We start from the raw sequence: 13,328 nt of genomic DNA, 5'->3' as shown, positions 1-13,328 counted from the left end.
GTGCTTGGACAAACTGCGGGCAGCAAACAAGGCGGTCCAGGGAAACATGCAGCGAACCAGAACCCTTGCTGAACGCGTGGCTCCAGAAAAGGCGGGTCTCTAGGCTTCAGGACACCGATATCCAGATCATGTCCCTAATTAAAGACCGGCCCTTGATGGTTCCTGGATGCCGTCTTGGTGCAGTAGCGGGTCCTGAGCTGCACCAAATACCTGATAAGCGCTGGACAATGAAGCCATCAGCACGGAGTACCCCGTGCATACATAGATTTCGGATGCTTTGGCGGGACGAGGTGAGACGTTGACGCGCAGGGTTTACGTGTTCTACAGCTGCTTCCGGCACGGTCCAATCACGGGCCGCGATGTGCCAGAGCAACATGGATCGATGGATTCAGCTTGCCGAAAACAAGACTGCATCGCGGACAGACAGGGCGACGACTCTGGAACACGGCCAGACATGGTTTAGCAAAGGGTACGCTCGTCGTATACTCCATGGAGCTGTCTAAAATCGTTTGCATCGCCAAACTTTTAAGTTTTTCGTCGAACGACGGATTGTCGGCGGAATGGGGCACCAGCCAACCCCTGTGCGCTCTGGTAAAAGTACCAGAGCTGGGTACTAAGTACTAAGCAGCCTACGGCGTAGAGACGGCACGCTTGGACATTGAGTGGACACATTATCAGATGGAGTCCTCGATAGCGCACAGGGGATCCCAAGGCAGAGATGAAGAACAAGGACACATCGTCCCGCCGTGCCCTTGAGCCCATGAGCTACATTGCCTCTGCTTTTCTCTAAATACTTGGCATGATACTTACTGAACGTTTGGTTGATTAAAGACTGACGACTTCAGAGCCTGGGTGCATCCAGATATCGTCGAGGCGCCTACCAGAACCATCGAGACTGTTATTAGTGACTGCCATCCAAGGCGCCCACCGCCATCAATGGACGGCCTCTTTCCTCAATCGACAAGGTACCACCCGACGCCGCTCGGAATACGATCTGTTATGTCATCCAGTCTCCTCTGTCCTATGCTTGCAAAACCAGCCTGGAAGTGCCAGGCGCTCAATACGGAGAACTCAATACAGTCTGTGGGAGAATATATTGGCCACCAACAGGTATACGCTAATATACTGTAGTATAATATAGTGCACGGCGCGATAGCCAGGTACTCGATCTGGCTGGTTGAATACTTTTTGCCTCCCACATGCACTGTACATGTATGTACTTGAGTACTTAAGTAGTCTGTGCATACCTATACCTCTAAGTAAGGTACCTCTAAGTACAGTAGTAGTCGGTCGCTATCCCGCCACCTCCAGCCCGCTAGAAGCCACATAAACCAGCTGCTGAATGGAGCTGGTGACGAAACAGCGGAACTCCAGAGCGCTGAAGCACATGATTTAATACGTCGCAGCAAATGTCGACCCAGGCCCTTCCTCTGCTCTCGTCGCATTGTCTTGTGCTTCACGTACAGTTCCCTCTCACGTGTTCAAAGACCGATTTCTATTCCGAGAGGAGAGAGGACGAAAATTTCGCCCGCAGCCCACTTCCAACCTCTCTACCGTCCATCACACTGAACGGCCCTCGCTGCTCTCTGCCTTCCCGCGGCGGTGGTTCCCCAACACCAGAGTGCGGCGAAACTCGATGTCTTCTCTCGTGTCCGACTTCATTATTAACCCCGTCCTACGCCAAGCTCGCCGCTTTTCTGAGATATCACGCACGACTGTAACTGGCGAGGACCATGAACCGACTCCTCCGTCGGATCCTGATACAGTGAGCGACTCCGGCACTGCCGGGGGCGTCCTGCGTGAAGCACTTGAGCAACTTGAGACACCCGGAGAAGAACCCATTGCGAGGCGGCCAGAGACACCCCGATCACCGGCCGTGAGCACATCGACGCAGGAAACCAGAGTGGCAGACGCCCCGGAAACTCCTCCATCAGTTGACAATACCACCCATGACCACTTGGGGTTTCCTCTGTCCCCGAGGAGGGGTCGAGCGATCCCCGAGGATGACGGAATGCACGAGTTGAGGAGACGCATTCAGGCCATAAATTCTGAAGATGCCCCTTCAGCTGAGAAAGCCAGGCGCATGCATGAATTACTTCTCGAAGGCTATCGGGCTTCGCAAGTCGCCAACCGCAGAAAACCTACACCCGCTATGGAGGAAGAATCATTGGGCCATCAATGGGGGCCTTCAACCTCCCCAGGCCCGTTGGAGTCTCTGAAATCATGGTATAATCACGCCACCGATCAGCCCTCAACGGCGGACAAGTTCATCCTCAGCGACAGCGACATCGCCCCGACTTTTGCGCCGATACGTCCTCGTAAGGGCTCGGATGTAGAGCTGCAAGGTCAAGGTTCCACGACGCCACCCGAATCTCAGGCGCCGCTGGGATGTCAACACTATGAACGAAACGTCAAGTTGCAGTGTTTCACATGCAAGAAATGGTACACTTGCAGGTTTTGCCACGACGCTGCTGAAGACCACTGCCTAGTTCGGAGGGAAACGAGAAACATGTTGTGTATGCTCTGTGGAACACCCCAAAAGGCTTCTGATATGTGCATCAACTGCGGCGAAGTTTCCGCCCACTATTACTGCAATATTTGCAAACTGTGGGAGAATCGAAAGAGCAAACCAATCTACCATTGTAATGACTGTGGTATCTGCCGCCGAGGGCTTGGTCTTGGCAAGGACTTTTTTCACTGCAAGGTAAGCATAGAGCATGCCTTGGTCTGGATATCATCACATTTACTTATTAATTTCAAGACCTGCCGTGCGTGTATAACCACGTCTATTCAGAGCTCTCACAAATGTATCGAGAGGTCCACTGACTGCGACTGTCCGATCTGCGGAGAGTATATGTTCACGTCACCCAAGCCAGTGGTCTTCATGACATGCGGACACAGCATACATAAGAAGTGCTATGACCAACACATGAAAGTCTCATACAAGTGTCCAATCTGCAATAAGAGCCTAGCCAACATGGGAACCCAGTTTCGCAATCTAGATGTCGCCATTATAAACCAGCCTATGCCTCCAGAATTTCGAGATACGAAAGCGACTGTCCTCTGCAACGATTGCTCTGGGAAATGCACTGTTCCCTATCACTGGCTTGGCCTGAAATGCTCGATATGCCAGTCATACAACACTGTGGAGTTGCAAATACATGGGCAAGGCAGCCAGGAACTTCAAACCGCCGCGGAGAGAGCTGAGGCAGCTGCAAGCGCGCAGCAGCCCTCACCCGACATTCAACGCCCGGCCATGACTCCTCCAGCGACTTCATCCCGAGCAGCGACTTGGATTCCAAACAGAAGACGACACTCATCACACGGAATTGAGCTTCAGCACCATGCTCCGGATAGGTTCGCGCGATCATTATCACCCCTTGAATCAGGCATCGACTCCCACCTTGCTCAAATTGCCGCTGATATCGACTCCGATGACGATATTTTGGGGCTCTGGAGAGGGAATAGGAGCCAAGATCAGGCCGAGGATGAAGACGAAGATGATCTCAGTGAAGAAGAGTCCGATTCCGATCTGGACAGTGACGGTATGAATAGTGCAGATGAGGATGAGGATGAAGATGACGACGACGACGACGACGACATTCTTCTCATTGGACACAGGTGAAGAGTTTCGCAGTCTTTTATCAAGCAGCCACGAGAAACGATTATATACCGACAGCAGTGTGTATTTTTGGGGTTCAGCATGACATTTGGAGTTGGGGGGTTGCTTTTCAATCAGGTCTTTGTATTCATGTTGGAATTAACGCAAACTGGCGCATCATGGTATTCATTCGCATTGCAAGGAACAGAGGGAACAAGCGATCAGAGTGAGCATTGGGAACTGCATTCTACAAATAGCATAATATCATATATTCATATCATTAAAATCAAGCTCATTGTCCCAAACTCCAACAATATCTGATATATATTGCCCTTGAGAAAATGACACTTCGTCGCGTCATGCAAATCATGCCCGTCTGCCAGCTACTTGCCTCTCAACATCCTGAGCCTCCTGCCTCAACTCTTTGATTACTCCCTACAAACACACCAAGGTCAGTTCTCCGGTGCATGAAAGGATCCGCATCCTGCTCTTACCGCCAGGGCTTCAGGGTTGACGCCCTTTTCGATCATTGACACACAGATCGATATGGCTCTTCTATCCAGGTGGCAGTTCTACCGACGTGTTAACCTTGTAGCCGGTGAGATGAGGGAAGAGAGGAAGGCAGCAGACCAGGAGGGTAGATATTTCGTGGAGAATGTCAACTGCTTGCTGGGCGGCCGCGCGCTTGTCGGGCTCGGGTTTCCTGCCTGGCTCCGGCATGGCGAGTTAATGTTGTTGATGGTGGGAGGTTTGAGATTGGGCCATGTGGTGGGGAACGCGGTGGACGCGGTGGGTTTTGATGGGTATGGATTGTATGGCAGAGCAGGTATTACCGTGCTCCAATATCTAACATGTGCTGCGCGGATGACTTGTATAGATGAGAATATCCCAATAGGATTCAACCGAAGGTGAGCAATTCAGTACATTCAGAAGATTCAAACAGACCCTAGGCAAAAACATCGCCCCGCGCGTAGCCCAATGTACCCAAAAACAGTCCAGAATGTCCCCAAACACCACACAGCATGCAAACATGGCCGATCCGATACATTAATCGTTTAATCATTGAGAAACAGTATCGACTATGACTTCATAGCCTCCACAAACAACTCCCTCATCCCCTTCAACAACAGAACCAACTCTCTACTCTCATTCACCTTCTCCAGCACCTTCTCCACGTCGTCCCTCTCTAATTTCGGTCGACAGTGCTTGACATCGTAATCTCTCGAGCTCGTCACCAGCTCAAACCACGCCTCTCTCTCCCAATTCTTCTCATCGATGTGCGTATACACAAACTTCAGCCGGTCAGCCTGCCCCGCGCCCTCGATCCGCAAGCACAAGTTCGTTATCCAAAAATCCAGCTCCGGCACGTTGAACCTCTGCTGCGCCTCTTGCTGCGCTGCGTGTGCTCGCTGCGCCGCAAGCCGCGATTCTATCTCCGCTTGCGTCTGAGCGATTTGATGTTTGAGACTGTCTCGAGTAGCGAGGTGTGCATCACGCTGGGCGGAGAGCGAGGCGATGGCGGCTTCCATTTCTCGAGTTTCGGCGTCTTCCTTTTCGAGAGTCTGTTGGTAGGATACCGTCTTGACCTGGACAATTTCGATGTCTCTTTTCTTCATGCGTTGGTCCTCTGTTTGGTCAAGTTAGTTGGGGCCTGCTGTTTGATGACAAGCACGACAGGTCTTCGTAGGGAAATCGTCGTACCTTGAAGCTCGACAACATTGATGCGGAATTTGTTGCGTTCTTCCAACACTCTTTTTCGACCTTGTTCGATGAATTCGTCAAATTTGGAGGTGAATTTGGCCATGCGATCCCGCAAATCGTCGAATCCAAAATTGATGCTTGGGAGAGAGTCCACGACCGATGGCCCGACGGGGGCCATAGTTGGCCGGCTACCGCTGGCAGAGAATGAAGGTTCGAATGCTGTAGCCATTTCTGTTGTGCGCGTGCGTGTTTCTCCTCGTCGTTTTAGTTTCGAACTGCTGATTGAGGTGTTGCACAATCTCTCAAGTTGACAACTGGGTGCTTGGATGTTTACCTTGTGTGGGCTGTTGCTGGGTCGACGCGACTGCCAGATTGTGGCCACTCCTACGAGGCTACGACACGCGGTCACGTGCACCGTCTTCAAGAACTACTTCAAACTCCAACTGCTTCTTTTTTTGCCAATGAGCACGTTGCTTCAAAACAAAAGGCAAGGCGTCGTCGTTTTTTTTAATCCTAATGATGAGCTGAAATACGCCAATATCGATGGCTCCGAATTTCAGGATTGTCGGGTCATTGGCAGAGTTGTATCCGGCATCAAAGCAGAAAGTCCAAGAGTCTTCAACTGCCTTGTGGAAAGAACGCCGGGTCCAGCAGAGATGGCTATTAAACTCCCACCCCGAAGTCTTTGTAGGGGGTGCTACAGATTTGGGTGATTATCTGAAAGAGGATATGGAACGATTTGAGAAATCGGAAGACGGCGATAATGACGGACCTCTTCTTGCTGTCGGCGAGATGAATGATGTGCGAGCTCCCCCCAGGCTCAAGGGAACACCACTGTTGGCAGTGGCCACCGGAGAATCCGGTGCACGGCTACGGCTGACGAGGATGGACGAGTCTCAGTGGCGGTGGGGTGATAACAAGGATGCGATTCTCAATCTCTCAGTTGTTGACTCTATACATCAGGAAGAGGAGACGATATGGCCAGGCGACGGTTTACCCATTATGAAGATCAAATTTGCTACAGCATACTGGCAACAAGGCTCAGTGCGATGGCTTCTGGTCCAAAGCCAAACTTCCGTTACCATCTTGTGTCCTGAGTATCATCGAAATCCACAGCCAGATAGCGGGAGATCGAGCTCTCGGTCACAGCCGCCGTCTTTTATTGCGCCAAATCCTTTAGTCACACTACATCATCATCAGACAGGTGGCAATGCCTTCTCTGATGTTTGCTTCAACCCGCCGTCCGTTGGATCTCCGCCACAAATAGCCATCATTGACGAATGTGGTTATTGGACTGTTTGGAGTCTACAAGGTACTTGGCAAGTAGCCAAAAAGACCCTTCGGCTGTCTTTGTACAAGTGCGGCCACATATGTGAGGGTGTTCTTGGAACAATCCCAAGAGTGTGCAGTTATCAAGCTCAGAGGCATGGCATGCTACAAATTGGACGAACCGATGGAGACGATTCGCCGCATATCACCACCAGGCGCGCGGAATATATCAGACAGAGTCTTGGTCATTCCCAACATGTCTTGGTGTGGAACTCGGAACGCATCTCCCTCGTGGATCTAGAAAGTGACTCTGTTTCGCCGCATTCAGGCATTCTCTCAGCACAGTCAAGAAAAAAGCCAATTTGTATTCTCGACGTTCAAAAAAGCCCAAGCAACGAAAACCACGTATTCGTCCTGACCACTCGGCAGGTGATCTGGCTAGATGTACTTCCCGAGGGTACAGAGCCCAGAACTATCGCTCAACCGAAAACTCTACTCGCTTGCTCTCATGTCGGCTTTTGGAATACAGACTGCAAGATGTCTGTTTGCCAGGTGTCAGAAAACAAACTAGATGGCAGCATGGTCTTTGTTTTTTCACCTTTTAGAGATCAGCTGACCGTGTACTGGTTCAACTTTTCTTCAGATACGGAGCTCCCGCAGTGGCACCGTCACATCACTTCTTTGTCCGCGCGAAGCAAAGAGCGGTCATTAAGCAAAGCGCAGTCTATTAGGGTGCAGCCCGCAGAGCTTGAGTTATCGGCTGCAGGCGACGAACCTGGGCCAGGGACGGAATATGCCCATGCAGACACAAAGTTTTATCAGATCACCGTCCTCGATAGAGACTTGGGTGTGCGATACTGCATATGCGCCTCCTCCATTGATCCGTCGCTCGAGGTAAGTCTGCCTACATTCCGTATTGGTTGGTCCAAATCAGCCAATAGTCGACGCTGGAAGCGGAGGAGAAAACGTTTCTTGCACCACATGACGAAAGCCTTCGTGCTGCCCGACAGCGTGACGGACAACGACCTGGATTCTGTGCTTCAGAAGCAGAAATCCAGACCAAATGATGACGACACCTCTGACGAGGTCACGCTAAACGAGGCTCGGCCTGTGCTGTTAAAATTTGGCTCCATAGCTCAAACAATTACGTCACATCTACAAGCTGCGATTTCTGAAGGCGAGAGCGGTCTACCGACGCAGTTGATTGACGCTGTTCAGCGTATGATCGAGCGTGGTATAGAGGATAACTCTTTGCCTCTTACATCGTGGTGGGTTCGACGGCTCCGGGTTCTGCATTGGGGCAAATATACTAATATAAGCTGCAGGATACAGATAGTTTCGACGCTCGACAACCCGCTCATCTATGGGGACCCTGGCGAAGGGATGGAGGCCGAGATTGAAGGTCTACTGGGTAGCACAGATGAACATGTGGTTGTGACGCAACTGAGGAGACGATATGCAGATGAACCACCAGGGTCTCTTCTTGGTTATCCCTTGTTAATGGAAGAACTTTCTGAACTGTGGCTCACTGCGGTAGCAGACTCCCTGCCAAATGAGATGCAAGCGATTCGAAAAATCTGGGTGGCGGAGATTGCTAGGGACATATTCTTGTCCAGCTACGGCGTCATGGTACAGAATGTGCCCCTCATGGGACCGAGCGGTTACGATCTTGTGGAAGAGAGCCAAGTGGACAGTTTCACGCCACGTTCTTCCAATCAAGTACCGTACTCCAGCCAAGCAAGTGCCGCATCATCGCAAGCATCTGTTTTGGCAGATGATGTTCCCGATGCTGCCTTCCAGCGACTCAAGCTTCTCGCACCGACCATCAAACAAGGGACTCTAGGTTCGCTCAAACCGCCCAAGGTTCTTTCCTACTGGCCTACAGAGCGTGGTATCGACACTGAAAACTACGTTTCTAGTATCGCGGTTGCAACAGAGGAGAAGTTCTCTCATGCCAAACGGCGTCTGCAGAGAATCGAAGCCAAGAGAAAGGCACAGTCTGAAAAGTTCAAGCGCCCTGCGTTCATGCGACAAGGCTTCCCAGCCAGTGATGGCCTGGGCGAAGATGCCTCAAGTATGGACATGCGACCACCCCCAGTGCAAGTAATGTCTAGTCAGCAGCGCATGCCAGACTCGTCGCAGTCTTTTGGTGTTCCGGGGCCCTCGGTGACAATGAGCCAGCCGGTTTCTGGTGCTTTTGGAGATAGAAAGAAGGTTAAGAAGGGGGAAAGGAAAAGTGGATTCAGATAAGGCGGTTTGCATACTTGTTTGTTAAGATACCCGGGCGTTTATAGATGGTTTGAAGGAAATTGACAGCAAATAAATATTTCTGACCTTTGGTTTTCCGGGGGTCACTGCAAACGATTTCCCACACTCATTGGCCGTGGATCGAAAAGCGAGTCAAGGTTTTCTTGAAAACAATTTCCAAGACTCGTGTCTGAAATCGCTTGGCATGCCGCCAGATATTACGCCATACCATGAGATGCTGGATCAATTAGCGAATGCATGGCGTTAGGACAACATAGATGACCACTGAATGAAGACTAACACGCGGCGAGTCCCAACGTGGCTGCAGCAGCTGTGACAGACCATCTGCCGCAAGGTATAAAGGAGCGTGAATCAAAATTGCGACTGTAGCTGTAGTTGATAAACTGTAACAGAACCTGAAAATATATGGACGGTAAAATCCAAGTTGGGTCATGTCTATAGTTATAGTCACAACCATTATCCCGGCCGTAACAAGCATCGTCAACTCGGCGGGGCATTCTCTCCCCTCCACCATCAGGGCCTCTCACTCTCTCCATCTCATCCAACCATACCCATCACCAAGAAAGCTATATATCGGTCCCCCATTCTCAGAGCGGACAGCTTCATTATTCACCACGTGGAACACACTGTCAGACCTGGGCAGCACCATGTCCCACTGCCACGACGAACACGTCAGTCACGGCGCGCACGACCACCACCATGGCGACGAACACGACCACTCAGACGACATCACCCCAGCCCTGCAGTCGTCGCTCTACCAGCAAATCAACTTTGATGAAATCACGACACTCAATGAGTCGACACGAGACGCCGGCAAGGCCATCGTCAAGAAGACGTGGGCAGAGAGGCTAAGTGCCGAGCCAGAGCTAGCAAGTGATGCCGATGAACAGCTGCTCATGACTGTACCGTACGTTTCCTCTCTCACCACCAGCAACACTGGATCTCCTCTGTATTTCACCTTGGTCACCAAACCCAGTCTCCTGCTTTCCATTCCTTTTTTTTTTTTTTTTTCTTCTTCTTCTTCTTAGCATACAGCTGACAAAAACGCAGCTTCGCGGCCCAAGTCAAACTCCACTCCATCCTCATCCGCACATCCCCATCCCTTTCTGCCCCAAAAACACTCCATCTCTACGTCAACCACGACAATCTGGACTTCTCCACGGCAGAAGACATGGATCCAGTGCAAAAGATTGAGCTCTCCCAAACGTCTGACGTGCAAGAGATCCCCGTCAAGAGGGCGCTGTTTGGCAGAGTCCAGCGGCTGGTGCTATTCTTTGTGGATAATTTTGGGGATGGCGATGAAGATGTTTCGCGGATTAGTTATGTTGGATTCAAGGGCGAGTGGACAAAGCTGGGCAAGGCGCCGACAAACATTTTATACGAGGCCGCGGCGCAACCGGGGGATCACAAAATCAAGGGGACCAGTGTGAATCAGATGGGAAGTGGTATTGGGGGCAGAGGGCCGGGCGTGTAGATTGTGAAGCTATTCAAGGGTCAAAGTTGCTGGTTCTGGATCATCACGAAAACAAATTATAGAATTTGACATTCCCCGTGGCTTTACAGTCTGCCACCCTATGGCTGCACCACGTTGGGGAAGCTCAAGTTGCTCAACTATACAGAACTTGGACCTCCCAAGTCAAACGACCTACCCTGTAATCCCACCGCCGTCAACATCATCCGTAGAATACCCGACAATCAAGAAGCACTCGGAAAACTCCACAGCCGCGAAACATCATATCCAGTCCAATTCCTCCATTGGTAGCATCGCCAACAACACAACACACACGGTCATGCCGCCCCGTCTCTCATTAAGGGTGGCCTTCCCCCGGCCATCGGCCATAATCGCCAGCCATGCACCACGCCGCTTTCTCCTCCCCCTGACCGCCCAGCGCGGCATTCAATACGGCTGGTCAACGGCACCACCACGATCCAAGCACCGACGCTTCAACCAGCCCAGTGCCGGCCTACCCGCGCCCACGACGGGCCCTGCGGCCGCCCTGAAGCGGCGGGAGAACACAACCCCCCTCCGAGCGGGCGTCCTCGCCACCAAGAAGGGCATGACGAGCATGTTCGTCGGCAAGACGCGCATCCCCTGCACGGTCCTGCAACTCGACCAGGTGCAGGTGGTCGCGAACAAGACGAGAGAGAAGCACGGATACTGGGCTGTCCAGATTGGCGCCGGGTCACGACAACCCCGCAACGTGACCAGCCCGATGCTGGGATACTACGAAGCAAAGGGGATAGCACCAAAGAGCCAACTGGCCGAGTTCACGGTCCGCGGCAGGGAGGGTCTCCTGCCCGTCGGCTCCCAGCTGCTGCCGGACTGGTTCCAAACCGGCCAGATCGTCGACGTCCGCGCCAAGTCCCGCGGCATGGGCTTCGCGGGCGGCATGAAGCGCCACGGGTTCGCGGGCCAGGAGGCGTCGCACGGCAACTCCAAGAACCACCGGACGATTGGCACGACCGGCCCCTCCCAGGGAAGCGGCAGCCGCGTCCTCCCGGGAAAGAAGATGCCCGGGCGGATGGGCAACGAGTGGGTGACTGTGCAGAACCTCAAGGTGATGAAGGTCGACAACGAGCTGGGCATTGTGCTCGTCAGCGGCGCTGTCCCGGGGCCCAAGGGCCGCGCGGTGAAGCTGCAGGACGCGAAGAAGCGCAAGGCTCCTGCGCTGCCGTACCGCGAGAGGGTCCTGCGGGAGATGCTGGAGCGGCATCCTGGCGGGGAGGCGCAGCTGGAAGCGGCGAGACAGAGACACTTGGAGATGAAGGAGCAGCGGCAGTCAAAGGCGGCCGAGCTGTAGGATTTGCAATGTCTGGATGAAAGGGGGAGGAGGGGGCCATTATGAACTGAAGTGGACATGTATAATATATAGATACACCAAAGCCTTTTTTTTCCAGTACTGTACAAGTTACTGTAGCAAATTATATTGTACAAAAATATGAGATGCTTCCATTTGCGCCCCGTCTCAAAACAAAAAAAAATGTGATTGATAGACGCTCACTATATGCTCTCGTCGATTCCAAGCTCGGCCTTGTTGCCTGCCGCCTTTGCCACCACGGGCCCATCACTTGTTCAGCGCGCCCTGCTGTCGATATCCCCTCGTGGCATGCAGGTCGGCGTCTTCTTCCATGGCGGCGAGCCCGTCATCGCCCAGCAGCCCTCTGAACGGATCCCCCCCGTCCAGCAGGTCAACCCACTCGCCGTCGGCCGTGGTCAGGCTCCACTCGGTCGTTTCAAAGAGCGACCTCGACGACGGGCGGTGGCTGGCGAAGCGCATCGTGGCCCAGCCCCTGGTCCCCTTGACGGTGAAGTATATGTTGATCCTGCCCTGCATCTGGTTCATCTGGCCCCTGATCCAGGGAATCTGGTGCTTGAAGTATATGTCGTCGCCGAGGATGGCGCGGGCGCGGGCGTTGGTGCGCAGGGCGTACAGCGTCGAGGACACAATGGGCGACGACGTCTTTTGGTAGTTGAAGATGGAGATGGAGCAGACGGACACGATGGCGAGGAAGATGGGGAGGGTGCGGCCCCAGCGGAAGCGGACTTGGCTGATTTCTGGGGGATGGTTAGCATCTTACACCGACGGGCTGGCGAGACGGGACGAGAAGGGGGGGGGGGGGGAGGGTCGTGGTGCGGCCGTACCTGGGAGCTCGCGGTCTGCTCGGCGGGACATGAGAGGTCCGTCACCGGGTTTCGGAGCAGGCGTTATCCATCTTCGTTGGACGGACCGGCTGCTGGTGGACGGGGAGGGAGTCGTCTTGCAGTTGCGCAGGGAGGCGGCGAGCCTGCGCTGGACTAGGCGCGAGAGCATGGTTGTGTGGGTGATGTGGGAGGGTGAGGTGAGGTGAGGTGAGGTGATGTCGCTGCGTGGGAGGTTTTTTGAGCTGGTCTGGTGGGTTCAAATGTTCCACAGTGCCGACTCGGTACAGGGATGCAGCGTGTGTCTTGGACTCTTGTGCTAGGAAAAAGAAGAGGGACAAGACATGAGACATCTCGAAACTACATACATGGCTAACACGTTTTATTTCATCAAGTGGTCTACAGAAACGCATCAAGCTTGTCTAGCTCCATGCAGCCATGAATTCCTGGCAGTCCCGATGCCAGCCGATGCCATGGGAGATGGGCTGACGGTGGTGCGGGTGTGAATGACGGGCATGAGTATTTCGTGACGGGTTTGCGTGAGCTGGGTGGTGCTGGGAGTAGGTGTCGTGAAATTTTTTTTTTTCTTTTTTTTCTTTTCTTTTCTTTCTTTCTTTCTTGCTTTTTTTTTCTTAATGTATATATTTTTTCTCTGGCGTGTATAGGGTGGGTGTGTCGTCGTGCGTGCGTTTGGTACGAATTGAAAGGTTTGGTGGTGCACAATACTATCAAGTGCCGAGACTGGACCGTGTCCGGGTGAAATAAACAGCGCGGATTGATGGACTCTTGCTGGCATGGCATGGGCATGAAGCTAGCCAGGTCAAATGGCCCAAAGGAAGATGCAAGTTC

General features: G+C 52.8%; 6 protein-coding genes across 6 annotated transcripts; 4 read left to right on the top strand and 2 right to left on the bottom strand.

The window, feature by feature from the left end:
* Nucleotides 1-1,636: 1,636 nt before the first annotated feature.
* MAA_01840 (CHY zinc finger domain protein) lies at nucleotides 1,637-3,625 on the top strand (the record flags this gene model as incomplete). Its single annotated transcript, XM_007819838.2, has 2 exons — nucleotides 1,637-2,704; nucleotides 2,762-3,625. 2 exons carry the CDS (start codon nucleotides 1,637-1,639, stop codon nucleotides 3,623-3,625), a joined length of 1,932 nt encoding a protein of 643 aa, XP_007818029.2.
* A 1,055-nt stretch (nucleotides 3,626-4,680) lies between these two features.
* MAA_01841 (kinetochore protein spc25) lies at nucleotides 4,681-5,531 on the bottom strand (the record flags this gene model as incomplete). Its single annotated transcript, XM_007819839.1, has 2 exons — nucleotides 4,681-5,228; nucleotides 5,303-5,531. 2 exons carry the CDS (start codon nucleotides 5,529-5,531, stop codon nucleotides 4,681-4,683), a joined length of 777 nt encoding a protein of 258 aa, XP_007818030.1.
* Nucleotides 5,532-5,845: 314 nt separating this feature from the next.
* MAA_01842 (RNA polymerase I-specific transcription initiation factor RRN6-like protein) lies at nucleotides 5,846-8,821 on the top strand (the record flags this gene model as incomplete). Its single annotated transcript, XM_007819840.1, has 1 exon — nucleotides 5,846-8,821. One exon carries the CDS (start codon nucleotides 5,846-5,848, stop codon nucleotides 8,819-8,821), a length of 2,976 nt encoding a protein of 991 aa, XP_007818031.1.
* A 665-nt stretch (nucleotides 8,822-9,486) lies between these two features.
* Nucleotides 9,487-10,313, top strand: MAA_10722 (uncharacterized protein; the record flags this gene model as incomplete). Its single annotated transcript, XM_011412440.1, has 2 exons — nucleotides 9,487-9,746; nucleotides 9,890-10,313. 2 exons carry the CDS (start codon nucleotides 9,487-9,489, stop codon nucleotides 10,311-10,313), a joined length of 684 nt encoding a protein of 227 aa, XP_011410742.1.
* A 316-nt stretch (nucleotides 10,314-10,629) lies between these two features.
* On the top strand, nucleotides 10,630-11,640 carry MAA_01843 (60S ribosomal protein L3; the record flags this gene model as incomplete). The annotated part of the gene is made up of 1 exon (XM_007819841.2): nucleotides 10,630-11,640. The coding sequence occupies one exon, from the start codon at nucleotides 10,630-10,632 to the stop codon at nucleotides 11,638-11,640; it is 1,011 nt and encodes a 336-aa protein (XP_007818032.2).
* A 264-nt stretch (nucleotides 11,641-11,904) lies between these two features.
* MAA_01844 (cytochrome oxidase assembly) lies at nucleotides 11,905-12,651 on the bottom strand (the record flags this gene model as incomplete). Its single annotated transcript, XM_007819842.1, has 2 exons — nucleotides 11,905-12,395; nucleotides 12,483-12,651. 2 exons carry the CDS (start codon nucleotides 12,649-12,651, stop codon nucleotides 11,905-11,907), a joined length of 660 nt encoding a protein of 219 aa, XP_007818033.1.
* Nucleotides 12,652-13,328: the final 677 nt, after the last annotated feature.

The sequence above is a fragment of the Metarhizium robertsii genome (assembly GCF_000187425.2).
Source record: "Metarhizium robertsii ARSEF 23 chromosome Unknown MAA_Scf_1, whole genome shotgun sequence".
Lineage (NCBI taxonomy): Eukaryota > Fungi > Ascomycota > Sordariomycetes > Hypocreales > Clavicipitaceae > Metarhizium > Metarhizium robertsii.
The sequence above is the reverse complement of the archived record's forward strand: the minus strand, read 5'-3'. Positions and strand labels throughout refer to the sequence as shown.